Source organism: Rissa tridactyla, chromosome 14 (genome assembly GCF_028500815.1).
Source record: "Rissa tridactyla isolate bRisTri1 chromosome 14, bRisTri1.patW.cur.20221130, whole genome shotgun sequence".
NCBI lineage: Eukaryota > Metazoa > Chordata > Aves > Charadriiformes > Laridae > Rissa > Rissa tridactyla.
This window is the reverse complement of record NC_071479.1, coordinates 3,299,650-3,318,175: the sequence shown is the minus strand read 5'-3', so window position 1 is coordinate 3,318,175 and position 18,526 is coordinate 3,299,650. Positions and strand designations below refer to the sequence as shown.

General features: G+C 38.6%; 1 protein-coding gene across 7 annotated transcripts in view; it reads right to left on the bottom strand.

The window, feature by feature from the left end:
• Positions 1–1,093: 1,093 nt before the first annotated feature.
• CCDC187 (coiled-coil domain containing 187) overlaps positions 1,094–18,526 on the bottom strand; it is a 44,763-nt gene continuing 27,330 nt past the window's right edge. For 6 of the 7 annotated variants that reach the window (XM_054220179.1, XM_054220180.1, XM_054220182.1 and 3 more), the window contains 16 exons: positions 17,950–18,095; positions 17,638–17,825; positions 16,971–17,058; positions 16,027–16,146; positions 15,697–15,875; positions 12,480–12,664; positions 11,807–11,919; positions 11,111–11,279; positions 10,039–10,160; positions 9,659–9,783; positions 9,001–9,080; positions 5,650–8,549; positions 4,386–4,727; positions 3,538–3,681; positions 2,952–3,077; positions 1,094–2,648 (listed from right to left, as the gene is read on the bottom strand). In XM_054220179.1, coding sequence (XP_054076154.1) covers positions 2,493–2,648; positions 2,952–3,077; positions 3,538–3,681; positions 4,386–4,727; positions 5,650–8,549; positions 9,001–9,080; positions 9,659–9,783; positions 10,039–10,160; positions 11,111–11,279; positions 11,807–11,919; positions 12,480–12,664; positions 15,697–15,875; positions 16,027–16,146; positions 16,971–17,058; positions 17,638–17,825; positions 17,950–18,095 — 5,183 coding nt within the window. In that variant the 3' untranslated portion in view covers positions 1,094–2,492. The remainder of the gene's footprint in view (positions 2,649–2,951; positions 3,078–3,537; positions 3,682–4,385; positions 4,728–5,649; positions 8,550–9,000; positions 9,081–9,658; positions 9,784–10,038; positions 10,161–11,110; positions 11,280–11,806; positions 11,920–12,479; positions 12,665–15,696; positions 15,876–16,026; positions 16,147–16,970; positions 17,059–17,637; positions 17,826–17,949; positions 18,096–18,526) is intronic. The other variant, XM_054220181.1, reaches the window with a different exon arrangement.

The following is an 18,526-nucleotide window of genomic DNA, read 5'->3' as shown; positions in this document are numbered from 1 at the left end:
ACAATCTTGTGGCAGCTGCTAATTAGAATTTTAAAATTTGCAGTGCCTAAGATATTTTAGAGTGCATTTTATTCAGAAGAGTTGTTAAATGTGTGAAGATGAAAGAGATGGATTACAGGAAAATTAAATGTAGGGTTTAACTGAGAAATAATCATTTTCTATGAAAGATAATGACTCCTCCTGAGGCTAGTATCAAGATTTATTGACCCAGGAGGTTAATATTGATCAAAACCAAGGCAAACAAAATATTAGACCTTGAAGGAGAGTAATCTCGATATTGAAGTCTTGCCACTGACTGAACAGGTCAATATATCTGGGTGCCAGAATCTAAGGTTTTGAACACAGAATGGTGTGGGATATTAAATATGTCTGACATGTTCTGTGTATACACAGTTTGTTCTCATCAGCAGTACTTACTTTATAGCTGTGTCCTTCTGTATATAGCATCTTGCAAGGGTTCAGGCTTCACTCACAAACCTAATTGCAAATATAATCGTTATCTTTCTCAAGTGTAACATATAGCGCAACATACAGCACCAGTATGACGTAAAATGAGTCCTTCCTCTATTCATTCACATATATAAGTGATATTTTTAATAGCTTTCATTTCAAGCACAACAAGCATCTTGCTGCTTCTGCAAAACCATAGTGACAATAAACTGAAAAACTGTAGTGCTTCAATATATAGATTCGTCATTGTATCCAACTATTTGTCTATAAGTCCAGGAGAAAAAAAACCGAGTTAAATTCTACTATAAACTGACAGCAAGAAAACATTAATCTTAGAACAAATGACTTATCTGGATTAATTAGTCAATGAGGATAAAAGTCAGAGACTTAAGAAAACGTACCACAAGGGACATGAAAATAGTTTACAGGATAAGATCAACAGTTAATGCGCTTAGGGCAGAAGTTGCCTTTTTATTTCTGTTCATATGGCAGCTAGCAGGACAGGGCTTTATAACATCCCCAGGAGCTGTCTGCAAAACAACTACTCCCATTTGCTAATGAGAATAGCAGTGTATACAATATAATCTGAAATCAATGAGAATTGCAGTAAAAATAAATACAAATATGATACATAGGATTTATTTTGTTTATTCAGAAAACAATTCAGTATGAAAACAGTTAAGCCATAAGTATTTAAAAATATAAAGGTAAAATGTATTTCTATTTTCCCCACCAAAACCAGATGGTAGATATTGTGATTTCAAATATAAGTTTATATATAATTTATACTTAATTGTCTTACTTTTCATTTTATTTGAAAGACACCCTGAATGAATGGGATTTGAATAAATCAGATCTACTTACATCCAATTATTAAATAATGAACAGTTTCTGAATTACAGTAAGAAATATTTGCATAGTATTTATTTTTAAAAAAACTAACAAGTAAAAATTTATCATTCGTCTCTTAATGCAAAATAGGGAAGACCCCAGCAGTATACATAGAGAACAATTAGCATGCTCAGGGCATGCTTCTATTTCCTTGTTAAAAATCTTGATTTTTTCCAATTTTGTCAATACAAAACAGTAGGACTATGCATTGCCCCTGTTTTGCTAAGTACACCCTCAGCACCCTATGTTTAGATGTTGTAAGAATTCAAAGGGCTGCTGTGGATGGCATGATAAATAACCTAATTACATGCACATGTTTAATTTTCTGAAACAGGAGTTGCTGATAGCAAAGTATCCCATTTAAAGTGCATTACAGCAGTATTCTTCTCATTTACATAAAGTTAGAGACATTAAAACTGAATGTCTGGGTTTAGATCCTGCCAGGGCAAGACCATTCCTTGTGCCACATCTCTGAAGCCATCTCCAGGCTACTTTTAACCAGGTGCGCAGTGTATGAGAAATGGTGCACAATCACCTTTGTAACTCTGCTGTACCCATCAGAAAAAGTTTTAGACTTGTTCCAGTCAGAGGAGTTTATTCCAAACAACAGAGGTCCACAGCAACTCAGTTTCCATGAGATTTAATTCCGTCTGCACATTTACGTTCTTAAGACAGTCACCTACGATTTTCTGAACATTATTTTCAAAATATGATTCACAACCTGAACATGGTAATAAAGAATAAGATAATTTACACATAAATTGTTTTGAACTCTGTTTGTATAGACTTGTATATAATTTTAAAACACATTGTGCTCTTAAAAGGCATAATCGAATAAAATGCTATCTTGACCAAAAAAACAAGAGACAAGAATAAAATTCCACCCTCTGGATTCTGGGTAACATCAGTCTAAGAATATTGATCTTAATGAGCATTCCCAAAGTACAAAACACAAGGCAAATATTTTTAATAATATTTTTCTGTCTACTTAAGTCTCTGCTTGCATCCTTTCATTCATTGTAAACATGAACATATAAATTAGGCCAAGGTATTGATTACAAGTTCAGAGTTAAAATTCTTAAATGGTGCATCTCTTGCTTAAGAAAATCAGAGATTAAAATTGCTCTGTTAGGGCCTTTTAGGAAAAACTTTTAATCACAGGCTTTTCTCAGATAAATCTTATTAAGAACTCTGATTGTATCGAGGATCAAGCTATCAAATATGTCTTCAGTCATTCTCATCTTCACAGTTAATTCATCATCATCATAGTAAGTCCACTGAGATTCTTCTTTGTGGAGCTCCTGAATCTAAAATATAACACGGATATGAACATTTACTTCAAGAATAAGAGCGGGGTCTGTTCTGTAAGGTACTAGGACACTGTTCCTAATGCAACAACTTTATATATGCATTGTAAATTTAATTTATTTAATTTAAACCACTCAAAATAACTGGAAATACTGGAATATCATTGCAAGTGTACTGAAAAGGAAGGCAGTAATTTAAAGTTCTGAAGTTTTTTTAAGTAAACATGATTCTCGCAAAAGCATGAAAATTTCTAGTTTAAACCTAGAGAAAGTAAACAAATTAACATTTGGAAGTCTGCTTACCAGGACAAGGTCCACTCTGTCTCTTTTACAGTTTCCATACTTGGTCATATTAAGGAATTTTCTTTTCATTTCTAAGTCATTCTTTTCCAGGTTCATTATTTTAATAATTTCACCTTGAACAAACATCTACAAAATAAAAAAGGCTGAAAAGAATTGTTCTCATAGAAATTCTGTCACTGTTAATGTTGCACGTGTGACAGGTGCCAGCATGAAGATCCAGCTTTAAATCTAGAAGCATCCCAAAGTTTAGGGAATTGATCTAGAAGTAGCTGATCAATACTGGCCAACGAACACATTTTAAACGTAAGATTACTTTAGACGTTACATCCAAGATAGTCATAACCAGCGGAATTCAGAAGCCTAATTCCCATTCCTCTACAGAGCTCCATACACTTGGAATATTTAGACTAATTAGCTCAGTCTGTATTTATGCAAGTATTTCAGAAAAATGCTGTTTCCTTCTCTAATCACCTCAGTTACACTGCCATAATCCTTCCAAATTTCACATTTTTCTCATTTTGCCATTGCAATATCTGCTCTCTTCACTGACTCTTGTTATTGTACACTTTACATTTCCAGAATGTACCTTGACCTCATTGACATCTGTTCTTCTGCAAAGATGCCTGGAACAGTAAGATCCCAAATTTTCTTTCATCCATGGAAATGTATTTGGATTTGTAGCCACTTGATATTCTGCACATAGCAACTCATGGGTCAAATCAAATATAACCTGTAACAAAACCACAGTACCAACATAATGTGAATCTCTCGCTGATACCCTTTCCAGAGTTTTCTTAGTGCTTCTGAAGGATGTTAAACTGGTGACAGCAGAAGTTTGCATCTCAGTGCAAAATTTTCTAACACCACCTGCATCACTGAGGTTCCTATAGCTGATGTCATGATGACCATGACCCAAAGAGCATGTAAACCTGTACAGCAGAAGATATTGGACTCCTAGTAATGTGTGAACACTCACTAAGTACAGATGGCTTATACAAGAGGCCCTGATGGGACCCTTTAATCTCCTTGTGTAGACAGAGGTTCATGAAACTCAATAGTTTCAGGATGCTGAGGAACATGAAGATCTGTCCAAACTGAGCAGCACATCCAAGGCAGAAGAGTTGGACTCTTTAGACTGCAGCTTTCCAAGAAGCTTGGCTTTTTCTGAACAGACCCAAACCAGACACTGGGCTAGGTGTCCAGGGTCTTATGATTAAAGAGCTCTAGCAAAAGGCTTCTATCACAGCAAAGACATCTATTCTAGTAGAATTATTTTGCAGTAAATTATCAGAAGCAATATTTTGCAATACCTCTTTTGGTGTTCCTTTAGCAATATTTAGTGTTAGCAGCTAGAATAATATTGAGTACTAGCTAATATGAGTCAGCCTACAGAACACCAGAAAAGTTTAATAACAGTTAGTGTGTTGAAAATACCTGATTATACATCCTCTTGCTTTCTGTTTCCAAATCGTTGCCTGGGAGATCATTACATTCAAAGTGCTTTGGCACACTGATTCTCCTGAAATTTGAATATATGTTTTCTGGGGTCCATAATTCTTCTACAGCATATGCAGACAATTTCTTAACATATGAACTGTAATGAGGTATCACAAGAGGAACTTCCGCAGTTTTCTTCCAAGGAGCCGAGCGCCACTGATCTAATTTGTACAAGTATTGCTTTTGTCTTTGTCTCACCAGCATATGTTGATCAGAATTAGGCTGATCAAAGTCTTCAGAGCTTCCAAAAACACCAGCATCAAGGATTTTTACAAGGAACTTTAGTAGAGAGAAAAAAAAAAAAGCCAGGTGATATACTCCATATTTTTACACAATTTTTAGATGTATTGTGATTGTTATCAACTGATTACGGTTATACTTAAAGCCATCTTCTTACGCACGGGCTCAAAGAAAGGCTTACTTATGTGTCACAAAAAATACCTATTTTAACTGTATTTGGCAGAATTCAGAATTAGAAAGAATGCCAAATTTGGAGATCTATGAGAATTTCTAACATTGTGAAATATTTTTGTTCTGAATTGTGACTACTCTCCCCATCCCCCCAAAGCAAAAAAAATTTTTTTTTTTAACTTTCTGTGATATTACATCTTAAATAGTCCATCGGGAAATACAAATTAAACACCGTGGGATTGGAAGTAGCAGGCATCAAAAGTTTCCATTTCATTTGGGGTGCCAGTCTCCCAGGGGGCTGACGGAAAAGTGGGAGTCTGGCGGCTCTGAGTCTTGACTTTGGTAGAAGCTGCCTGCAGAGCTAATACAGGATAAGAAAGCTGAAGGTCCCACAGCCACGAGCTGCAAAGGAGTTAGGCAGATGAGCTGACAGTTGTCCAGGTTTGCTCTGAAATTAATAAAAATTGAAGTTTGTGCAGATTTATCGGTTTGACTAACTGACAAGTTCCAAGAAAAAAAGGTTCCATTTATTTTATTTGGAGTAACTGTAGTCCTTATCCCTGTGCCTGGATCATCTTTGCCCCCCCCATACCCATGCTATCCACTGCCTGCAGGATAATTCCTTAAATGAGGAATGGATCAGATTAAGTGAGCAATCTGATTCCAAATGTTGACGTGATGTAAATTTTATGGACGATAAAGAGCTTCTGGGCAACACAAATGCTTGCCTGTGTAGACTCAATTTCAGGTCCAACACTTAAGTAGACAAAAACTTTTTGACTTTACTTACTGGCAATGTGGTTGGAGAAGTCTCTGAAGATGAGTGAAATATCTTGTCTGCTTTTGATCCGTGTTTTCTTTTAATCTTCTTATATTCTTTAACCGCATCATCTACAAATTTAGTTACAATTCTTTCTGCTACTGTGTGACAACCATGAATGCTAAGCATACCTAAATCACGCAGTAAAACATCAGAAACCTTTGCTGGTTGTTCAGATAAGAGAGCAACTGAATTTTCTTTGAGGAGAAACAGTTTCTGATTGTCTTCTTGTCTTAGGCTTTTGCCATAATTCATCATGTCTTTTTCAAAGGCACTTTTATATTTGTGTTGAGCTGTTTCAGAAAATGCAATTAAAGTGTCAAACAGAAGTTTCTTAGCAAGTTCACTTGCAATATCATCAGCAAGTTTATTTATTTTTTGATCCTCTACCAAGCAACAAATATTTTTGCTTGGTTTTACCTCATCTGTGTTACTGGTCTTACTTCTTATTGGAAGCACACCTGCAAGTATCCTTTGTTTTATTTGTGTCAGTTCTGTTTTATCTTTATCCAATCCCAAGCACATTAAGTTATTTTGATGGAGGAATTCATTACACTTACACTGGTCAGAACGTGGAAGCTTTTGCCCTTTTCCAGACAGCAAGGCAATATGTAACCTAGACTGGTTTTCTTTCACTTCTGATCCTCCCACAGTGTTTGTGTCTTCTGCTTTCCGCTCTGTAAGCCCTCCTCCTTGCTCATCATCTTCAGAGGATTTGCAGTCTCCTTTGAAAGATTCATCATCATAGAAGGAGTCAGAGTCTTCATCCCTAGTGTAATTGGATGCATTTTCATTAGCCCCCAACAGGTGTGAAATCTCCTCAGGCCTGACAAAGACACCACAGTGCTGAGCACACTCAAAATACTTCACCCCTTTGTAAGTTCCAGCATGATCACCTTCAGCTTTGTCAAGTGCAACACCAGCCCAATGGCCACTATCAAAACAAGTCCGTCCTTTGAACATTAGGGTTCCAGGTTGGGTCTGCTTTACTAACACTCTGTCCCCAATTTCAAATGATATTAATGGGTCATCACTGTCCTCCTCAGCTTTGGGCAGTGTTAAGTTTGTTTTGCATTGTTTCATCATGGAGTCAGGACTTTTACTGGTCTGACCAGAAGAAATAGGATTTGATACAGGCAGAAACTCCAAATGCTGCAAAGGTGTCTCATGTTCTCCTTGTTGGTATTCTAATAAGCCCTCCTTTGCACTGGAAATATCTTTAACTAAAGATTGTTCTGAGAGACTACCATCCTGAGTTGAAAAAGCATTAGTTATCTCTTGATTGAGCAAGGGAAATTCTTCAGGCACAGTGTTATCAGGTAATGGGGGTAATGCATCCATTTTCAGTGATATATCTCCATCCGTACACTGTCTAGTCTCTGAGACTGTCATTTGTTCTGGTGGAGATGGGAAATCATCCATACTGAAGCTAGGATCATCATTTTTCATTGCATCTGCACTTAAAAGGGGAGGAGGAAGATCTTCACTTGGAAATGACAAATCCTTTTTGTTAGAGGACGGCAAGTCAGCACTTCCATAGGACAATACGTCATCAACAGGAGACAGTATTTCTGACAAGGTATCCTCATGAGTCGGAGGGAGATCCTCGTCACTGATAAAAATTGTATCATCTTCACCTTTGGAAGAGCAGTTCTTTACTTGAAACAATTGGATTTTTGAGGAGACAGAAGAGAACAGTTCCCTCCTCGCTTCCTTTATGGCTTGCCTTTCAGTTGTTGAGTTATTTTGATTTCCCATGGCAATCCTTTGTGAAGACTCTGATGAATTGGTTTCTGTATGGACTTCCTTCAAAATTTCTGGCCTGGACGTAGACAGAGATACAATCTTACCAAGTTTGGTGGATGTGAGTCTCTCATTCAAAAGCTGTACATGATTATTTTCAGCTCCTGAAACTGACAAGTTTCTTGAAGATAGACATGCTAATAATTTATCATTTGTAATAGCTTTGTCAGGTGGACGACTGCTACTAAACTGGTCAGTAACCAAATCTAGACATTTCAAAGAACCTGTCAGTGGAAACCCCATTAGGTTGCTATTTTGATCCACAAATAAAGTGTTAATTCCACCATCCTTTTCCACGCTGCTAGTTGGAGAACTAGGTTTCTGCTGTTCATGGATCTTAGGTGAATAAATACCATCACTGCATGAAAAGCTGGCAACTGCATCTTTACCCTGTTTTGTGATCTCCCGAGAAGGGGTTTTACTTCTACTGTAGTTTTCTGAGTCATCCAGATGTGGCACATCCATTCCCTTGGCAGAGTTATCAGACTGGGAACAATGTGCTGACTTAGTTTTGGAGGCATTTGTTTTGTCTGATGGAACAAAAGAAAATAAATTATCACTGCAGCCATGACCTGAAACATCTCCAGGGTATTTCTGGAAGTGTGATGAAGTCTCAGTGCTATCACCTGTGGGCGCTTCGTGTTCATCATGTTTGTAACTAGGCAATGTTTCCTTTCCATTACTTATTGCTATTAGCCTCTCTTTTGAAACATCAGGAAACACAACACCATTGTCATAGACAAACTCCTCTGAGATACTGACATCTGTATCCTCTCCATTTTTCAGCTCTAATTCAGAGTCTGACATCAGGCTTCCTGAGATGTCAACCCAAACTGCAGACACTTTCTGAAATTCTGGGAGTGAAGAGTCTGATTTGGCACTTTCACATCTCAGAGAGAAGTTGTTTGACTTGGACGATGACTCAGTGGAAGCTAATCCTTCGGAAAATGCTGTTAAATTTAGTTCTTCATCAGAAGCCTCATGACAAATATGGTCCAAATGCTTCAAACACTGATTACCATCCACCTGATGGATCTCATAAGGGACAGGTACTTTTACTTCTTTAACTGGAACATTAAAAAAAAAAATTTTAAAAAATCAGCATTTCAGAAAAATCTTTTTATTTTATAAAAGAGGTTGCTGACAGGTAACTTAGGATTCAAATGCAGTAATCCTCAGCTGTAAATTGCATTCAAAAGACAATAGCATTAAATACACAGTCAAGATTAGGACTATCTGAAATATCATTATTAAAAAATAAATAAACTTATCAAATAAAGATGAGGAACTCAGTAACATAGCAAATAAACAAATACAATCGTGTCCATTGTAGTTGATCAGAAGAGTTTGATACAGGATTTTCATTAAGGTGTCTATTATTTTAGCCCAATAAGTAGCTTCACTACACGGTAGAAGAGGTAGGCTATTATCCTCTATGGACTAACTCCAGGAAGAGCTAATACTCGAGATGTATGTTAAATAACCATAGAAACCCTACTGGAAAAAGGTATTTCTTACCTTCTGGCAAAGAGATTTCAGAAGATGCTTTTTCATCTATATGTGTGATTTCTGATTTTTTCTCAGAGTCTGTGCTAACCCTGAAAATACAACATAATTAGATTAAACTGGAATTATGAAGTGTATAGTACGCACTGTCATTCAAGAATGTTGACTAGACCATTGAATTTCATTGGGTCTATTTGCTACCTACAGGCAGTGTAATGCAGAATTATATGCCTTGTTTTAACTTGTACTTCAGATGGTGTCTGTCTAGCCCAAAACCTTCTGAAGACAAGCTTTTCCCCCAAAACCGATTTCAACACCCCTTCAACTGACTCCAAAGAATTACATTGCCTAAGAAAACTTGGCAGACAACGTTTGATGAACATAACTAGTATTATGTCAAACCCTTTTATAAAAAAGAAGGGTTTTTTTGTGTTTTGTTGGGATTTGCATTGTTGGGGGGGGGATTGGTCTTTTTTGTTTGGTTTGTTGGGTTTGTTTGTGGTTGTTTTGTTTTTTAAAGTTCTACAAGACAACATGTACCAGGGTAAGGCCATTCAGGTCTGCATGCTCTTTCTACAACCACGTGGATCAAACAAACTAGACAAGGTTTGACACATCAATAAGAATTGGAAAGTAGGACAGAAGGTCTTGGCCTTGACAGACACAGTACCTCTGTTCTTCTGATGACCGTTCTTTTCTTAACTGGGTTTTCACTGATGTAGCTTCATCTGAAATCAGTGCTGATCTTTCCCCATCTTCATCATCAGAAGAAAGATCTTTCTTCCTTTTTCCAGCCTGCAGAGATTGTGATCAAGAATCACTAAATATACATGAAACCTAAAGAATACCAGTGAATTGCTACTGGACTTACCCAGACTTAAGGGAAATATTTTAACTGTGTAAGAAAACCTCAACACAACTTCAGCTTCTCTGCCTGCAAGCTGAGTTCCAAGCACAGTATCTCCATGACAGCAAATAGCGCAGATTTCTTCTCTTGAAATTTAACGTGAGAAAAACACAGTTATGACAAATTATAAGCTTGCCACGTGCCTGAAACGGACTGCAGACCTCCTGCTCTTCTCTCAGAGTTTTATGACTTCTCTGCTCTTTGTGTACTTTCTCCACTATCAGGGACTCTTTCTCTAGGTCTTCTAAGGATAATGTAGCATCACCTGAAATACACAGATTATTCAGCACAGAAGGGAAATACAGCGTTCTTTATCTCAGTCACACAAAGTAGCCATGACTACAAGAATCTAAGGCTTGCTACTGGAGTTTATGGCAGTGCCTATGAACTGATGCTCTAGGTCATGAGACAGCACAAAACTCCTTGCCAAATATAAAAAAATCAAGTCAAAAGAGTAATGGTGAAATTGCGGTCCACTGAAGTCCATGGAAAAACTTCTCTTTGCCTGAGGGACAGGATTTACTTCAGGCAATTTGATGTCCACATGCTGAAAGCTATGCTTGAGAATCTAGTTAAGATGCAGTTTATGCCAAACTTTTGTCATTAAGACCACCGTTATGCCGTCGTAATTACACAAATCTATAGTCTCCCTCAATATGGTATCTAGGAGTAAATGCAGAAAGCTAGTTCATTAGAAAAATAACACAAATATGAAATATTGCCACAATATGTAAATATTTATAATACAGAGATTATGCATACCCAGAACTATATAAATGATATAACAGGCTCACATATAAACAGCCAGTTTTATTTTTCATACATCCTACTGAAAGCAAGAAATATGAATTGAGGATAAAACCTGGAAACAAAAATAACTCCAGCATGTCCTGTTGAAGTCTATCTTCAACTGATCTATGTCCTTTTAAAAAGAACACCCTTAAATTATTTAAAAAATGCCTCAAAAGAGAGTAAATTGTTAATGACACAAGCAGAATAAGTTATGATTTTGTTCTGAGGAAGCAGTATAATCATATCTCATAATAAACCTTTGAGAGATCTCCCCCATCTTGCCTAGCAGTGATTTATATATTGGGTATAGTGAGCAAGACACTTAGGTAATAAATGAGAATATTGTCTCTCTTTCTGTCTGGATTAAAGTTTGATTGAAGTGGTTGAAACAGATTGGACATAATAGCATTAAATATGATTTACCAGTTCCTTGAAGAGTATTTTCTGCCTGAACCAGGCATAAGTTACACAAAGTAGAAAGCATCCCTAAGCCTTTTGCTGTGAACTTGCTGTCGCATGGATTAATATCTTCATTGTCTTTAGGATCTGTCTTTGAGTTTGAAATGAATGCCTTTTCGTTCAGCACAGATTCCTAGAATGTAAACATTTAAGAGAAAGAGTTAATATCTTCAGAGAAAAGGACTGGCACAAAAAATAGTTAAGAGATCAGAGATTAAATCTACCTGTTCACGCTAAGATGTGTAAGTGCATATGGACTCCTGTGCATATATATACCTGCATTGGGGCCGTGTCACTGATTTAGGAAATAGGAAAGAGACTAGTCTCTGCAGCTGCTATGGGCAGATAAAAATTTACTGCTCCAGGGACAGGTTTAGTTTCTCCTGGAGCAGCACAAAACTTACCCACGGGAGATGGCTTAAACACATTGTCACTAGTTAACAGCATAGAAAAAATGGAAGGGGCAGGAACACAGTGGTAAACCAGCCCATGTTTAAATTTAGTCTTTAGCTGAAGTGCACATAATCAACACACAAGACTGATATTTACTTGATATTCATAACTACCAAATGAGTCTTATGCTGGCCCTATCTTAAGGCAAATATAACCTGGGACACCATTTCTTGTAGGCAGAAATGGAATTCCAGAGGTGATCCTTACCAGAAATGCATACTTTCTGCTTTCTCTTGTAATGGGTGTGGATATAGGCTCATCCATTCTAGATGAATTTGCATGTTCCAGAGGTAATAAAACATGATCCTGAGCATTAAGCTCTGAAAGGTACAACATTAAGTTACAACGTTTCCAATGCTGCATTTTTTTCCATTAATAACTTGACTATAGCTTTTTATTTAGCTCAGTCAAAAAGGCTTAAAGATATTTATAGCTTAAGTAACTTAGTTTCGCCCTACACATTCCTTGTCACATCAAAAGAAGCCAAAAGAACCAAGACCTTATTTATTCAATCATCACCTTACATATCCAGTTCATGGTAGCAATTGTAAAACCCACTTCCAGAAATTTCTACGCTTTTCCTCTTTCTTCATCTATGCATAGCTACTACCTCAACAAAACATCTTACACCCTTATTACACCTTCTTCTTGCTAATCTTGAACAGATCCTGGTACAAAATACTCATGCTGGAGGTAACCAAGGAACAGATCAATGTCACAAGTTCTCCCTCATGGGCCAATTAGCTTGACAGTGCTCTTCCAAAAGATCATTTGAACTGCTGCAAAGAACAGCAGAGAGTTCAATTTTTGCCCTAAATCATTCAGTTTGACAAAGTGGTCACAAACATGGTTTGCTGCAGAAGTCTTCTTTATTGGGTACCTGTGTTTATGCATTCTTTAATCATAAAGACCGAGCCTGTGGTTTGGCTGGTGGCACCACAGATGTTATTGGTCACAGTTTCAGACGCATCAGGACCTTGCGCATCCAGGGTCTGCTCCAAACCTGTGGAATCCTCTACCTGTTTCTGGTATTGTACCAGTGTTTTCTTGTTCTCAGTAGAAAGGCTGTAAACAGTTAGACAAGGAATTAATGACTGGGAGTTGTTTTTGTGTTCTCAAGCTAATCATGACAAATCTACATGAAGTCAATAAAGGTATGAATTAAATGCTTCTGGTAGTGCATGATAGTACCTGCAGAGTGCTCCCATGCACATATGTTTATAAACCAGCAAATTAGTAAAGCCAGAAGTACTCTGAATGGTGTATTTATTTCCCCATTCCCCTCCCTCTCACTTGATACTGTATTTTGTAAATCAGGTTTCTAATCTTCATAGACAAGAGCAGACTGAAGAAATCATCAGCACTGAAAAGGCAAAACTAAGGTCAAAATCTGAACCTGTATGCCTCTTCCATTTCCAATCAGTGATACTTTATCAGATTCCAACAGATTTCTTTAATTTTTCTACTTTAAATATAGCATTACAACTTCATGGACATTTGGGACATCAAATACTGATTGCGATGATGACTTCGAACTTTCTAAACAGTCTCCTTACTGCAAAAGCACAAGGCAACACAATTCATACTCACAGACTTTTCCATTAGTGGTACAAGATCTAGAATACACAGTTGCCTAAGTTATTCTGACCAGAAAAAAAACCAGTAACCTACATGTAAGTTTTTTGATTTGGTTTTATTGGGTCTGTAGGCAGGTTTTTTTACTCCAATAACAATGTAAAAAGTTAAACATATTCTTGAATAGATTAAAACTAACAATATGACAGTGTCTAGAAGCTAAATCCATATTAATTTTTTATGTGAAAAAAAGATGGCCTATAGAGTATTCAACGCCATTAATGTTACAGATTTCAAAGTAAGTGTCCCAATTCAGAAGATATAGTCCCAATTCTTAGCTAAAAGCTTGTCCATTTGTAATAATTATGTTTCGTATTCCTTGTTTCTATTATTTAATAACCATTAACAAAACTGCAAACCAGCAGCTTTTTCTACATATTGTTAAATTTATTTATTATTTCAGTTTGCTTTCACGTTTAGAAGTATTTCCCAACCCTCTCTATCCCCTTACAGCCTTGCTTACTAACTATCTTGCAGATCATTATAAAATATGAACATACCTGCATTGGTAGATAGATAGCATAGTTACCACCCTGCACTCTTACAGAGCAAAGAGATTATACACCATCAAGCAGCAGCCAGAGATGGGGTGCATTGCGAGTTCCACCAGGCCCTGTCTGCTCTAGACTGACGTTAATATTCACAGTTCTCCTATGAGCAGGCTTGTCAGTAATAAGAAGTGAAAGCACAGCCAAGAAACCTTTTAAAGATTTCTGTGACTTGTAATCAATAACACCATGAATTATAGATCAGTTCCATGCAGGGATTTATTTGAAAGCTTTTCCCTATGGGAACTTAAGTAAATGCACAAACCTGACTCACCAGGCGGCTGAAGATCTGGGTAACACTGAATGAGAAGGGGGTTTTTTAATTCATATAGATACATATTTGTCTTTAACTGCATTTGGGGGTTTTTTCTGAAGCAAACTAGATATTTGTTCATCTGAGCTTGCTTTGGAAGACTGCTGTTCTGAGTAGTGTGGATACTGCTGTGTCCTCATCTGCACTGCTCAGCTGGAATCAGACAGGAATGCTGGGGATACAGCGCCCGGGGAACAGGAGGCCAGCGCTCTCTCAGAACAGTTTGACTGAGCTCCTGAATTACCTCTGGCTGTGGGCATTTTACATTACACCTCTGTGCTTCAGTTTAAGCATAAAATTAAGCCCCGTGTCGTACAAAAGCCTGCTGTGGTTAAATGCTAAGTGAAACACAAACCTGCTCTGAGGGGTTAAGTGATGCATAGGATTAGAGCCAGAGGATGACAAAGGAGGGAATTTCACCAATTAAATCAATACATTTCTACTCATTCGGTATGGGTATTTTGAAGTTTAATTAATAGATAGTTCCAGAGTGTTTTGAGTTTGTAGTTAAAAGCCATCATGAAAATGTGAATTATCGTTAGTAGCTGTGTGGCATAATTTAAAAATATCCTGGTTATTAATGCTGTGTAAATTCACTCGCCTAGGCCTGATGTTAAAGCCACATTCGTTCCTAACATTGCAATGACAGGCCCCAGTCCCGCAGACTTAGATAATACTGCTTAACATTTCATAGTGCAGATAATCATGGTGAAATATGTTTACCTGCTTGCAGGAAAACGTGGAGTTTAAAATTAATATATAAAGCCTGCGAGCATTGGCTTTCTTAAAGCACAGAGGATTGTGACACTGAATACAAGAGCTTGGAGCCATTCTACAGAAAGCACAACTGCCTCAGGAACAAGTATTACCCCACGTTTTGCGTGCAGGATTAAATAGTTTATTACACAGTGCAGCCCCTTCCATGTGCAATAAGCTTATGATGGCAGATCAACATGGCTTTTTTCAGCATGAAACGGACTTGTCCAACTTCTAATGATAAATCCAAATCACAGTACTACATGATTATATGTATGTATATAGACACAGACAGATATATACATATACACAGACTCCCTAAATTTCAGGATTAAGGCTCAGATTTAGCTTGTTCTATTGAAGAAGTTAATATTTGTGACTGCAGATAAGGGTCCTGTTTAAACAATGGAAAAATCTGAAAGAAATACACCGTTTCTTATTGTTAGATTGAAGTCATGAATGTATTCTACCTGAAGAATTTAGTAAGTGGTATGGAAAGGATCTCCAGCTACAGATCCAGACACCTTGATTTACTTGATGCTGTTCACATACCTCACAATAAGCTGGTCCCTGCCCTGAGGAACTTACCATTTGGGACATGAGATGGTAGGTTGGACACATGGAGGACACATGAATAAACAGTGAGGCAATATTGGTCAGAATGATAAGCAGTGATCTTGATGCATCAAATGCTTGAACACAGATGTTTTTGAAACTTGTTGTTATAAAACTCCCTCTTGGGAGTATTTAAAACTCACACAATTATCTAGGACATAACTGCTTCTATCTTCTCCACTGGATTGGTTCTTATCTTCAGCTATCATTGTGAAAAGAGCTTTACTTACTCCTCATATTTCTTGCTTTTTTTATTCTTTAGCCGGACACAACTCTCTCTATTTCCCGACAGATCAGGCCTTTCTGGGTGGGCTGTAGGCTCTGCTGAGGAGGAGGATAGCTTCGGGCTAGAAATAAGTCCCACTGTCTTCAGCCTTATTCCTTCATCAGTTGCTGGGCTCCTTGTAAGCTGAAATGAAATGGTAATACATAAGGTTTCACCTGTGTTCCTTAGCTGTAGTGCCAGCTATGACTTCAGTTATTATCCACTCAAAAAACCCCACTGAGACATCTAGTGACTGTGACTTAATAACCTCTGGCTTCCCAGCCAAGTTATGCACCTTTTCCTGAAGTTGTGCTGTTGAACGACGCATCATTAAGATTTCTCTTTGCTGCTTTAATAAAAGCTTTCTTTCTTGATGGGCTGCCCTGTAGATGTTTTGCAAGTGCTGGATTTCTGCCTACACAAAGCAGAAAAAGAAAGGAGCCTAGAAGTGTTAAGATAACAGAAAAGAGACCTACTTAAAATTGTGTATAGTCTTTTTTAACATACAGCAATACTACTCATAAAACATGCTGAAAATTCAATGTGCGGGTTCTGTTGCTCTTTTTTTTTTTTTTAAATTTTTGCAATTTTATTTTTCACTAATGCTGGCTGGGGGTTACCTGTGAAAACTAGTGGCAGGTAAGTGCATATTTCACTGCTTGGGAGCTGGGGTGTCTCCCAGAGGTGAGACCTTTGCAAATGAATTATCTTCAGGTCATTTAAAACTACAAGACACTTGTGGTTTGCACAAGAATTCCTTGAAGTAGAGGAGAGGCTTTGTACTACATAAGGAGTAGGACAGAAAATTTCTGATTACCAAGTCTAATTATGAGCCCAGCATTCCTCTCAGTAGTGAGGGAACTGAGACTATAAAATTAGCTGTCAGATTAATTTAATGTATTTGAACATCAGAAGGATAAATCTGCATAAATCAGTGGAAACCTACATTATATGACCTGCTTGTTATGGCACAAAGAGAAAAATCCACAGTAACAGTGGAGCAGCAGGAATTAAAAAAAAGGTGTTTTCTTTTCTCTTAGATTTACAGGCTTTGGCACAAAAACCACCTCACTGAATGTAGGAAGCAAAGAAGCAAAACAGAATAATGCATGCAAAGTGACATCAGTGACTTTTTTAAAAAACAAACCCCACTTGCTCCAGCAGCTCCAGCCACCTCCCGGCATTGCATCCTCCCACTGTTTATAAGATGAACTCCAGCTCCTCTTGCTGCAGAATTACCTGCTCCTGTTTCAGCTCCGTTAGGATTTTGTGCTGCTTTGCGGCCATGGCAGAGGCTCCCTCACTATCTCGCAGGCTTTCCAGACAGCTGGAGACCAGAAAAGGATGGGGATCACAATCAGATTATTAAATGCCACAGATAGAAGCTCCTCCTAAAGCAGTAGCAGCTATGGAAGGTTCTGCAGAAAGTTCTGCTAGACCTGGAGGACATCTCACCTGGACCTCTCCAAGGCAGCCGGACTTCCCTGAGCACTCGGTACACAGTGACTCAGTACTCAATGAGGGACGCCATGCACCGGGGGGGTCACACTGTACCTCATGGTGCCCCAGCCCAGTCAGCGCTGAGGGACACCTTGCACCGAGGGCTCACGCTGTCCCTGAAGGCACCTCAGCCCGGTCAGCGCTGAGGAGGGGCTCGCACCACACCTGAAGGAGACTGCGCTAGAGAGCTCGACCACACTCTGGGGAGCGGAAAACTGTGCAGACTCCTCTCCTGCTTTACCAGCATTTACTATGTAAGAGAAGGATTTTCTATTTGCTCTTTTCCCCCTGAGTGGGGACAGTTTTTCTTCCTCTCAGCAGGCAGCTGCACTTCCACCTCCTGCTGAGGGACCCATCCCAGCCAGGGCACGCCTGTGGTCTCCTGCCCACAACATGTCCCCCTCACCATTTCTGGTGGCCCAGCCAGGCCAGCTCGGCCCTGGCTTTCTCCCGGAGAGCTTTTTTGCGGAGCTTGAAGAGGGCAGCCTGGTGTCGAGCTCGCAGCTCTTCTCCCCTCAGACACTGCTCCACCATGGCCAAGCTGAAGCAGCAGAAGGTGCTGGAGTCTCCATAGTGCCGGCCGACTTCACTCCACTGGGGACAGAGCAGAGGATCATGTTTATTGAAGTGCCATGTGGGTGACAAGTTTGACATTGGCACTAAAAGCCAAAAAAAAAAACCCACAAAAACCAGACACTGGTAGAAGAGCTGGTGTTACCTGGCTGTCAGAGCTGGCCCGCTCGCTGCTGTCTCCAGAGTCGTCCCCTGCACGGGTCTCCCCGTGGGGCAGATTCATCAGAGGTGACAACAGATTCAAGGTCTGATGGTCATGCAGTGGCTCCCCGTGCTCCACTGGCAGAGATCCTAAGGAGAAGATTTTAAGTCACTGTAAGTAAAATATTTCTCTGTAATAAAAGGGAAAAAAGACCCCCCCAAAAAATGGTTGCCATCATAGATGAGTTAGCATCCATTCCTGAATTCAAGGCACCTTTGCAAAGGCTTGGTGGCCAGGCCCTCAGCAGGAGCCTAAGGAGAGTCACCCCACAGCCGCCCACTTACAGGAGCAAGTTATAAACACTAACCCCCCTTTTGAGTGAAATCATGGTAAACAGGTAGGGCCTATATACAGGTAAAAAGAAAGGGCCTATAAATAGGCTAAATAACTCTCAACTGCCAGGATTATTTTCTGTAGAAGGGTCAGGAGTACAAGGGGAGATTGTTATGGTTTAAATATGCATAATGAATCTGTGTATTTAAGTCAAAATTTTCAAAATCAATTAGAAAATTAGTGAAAT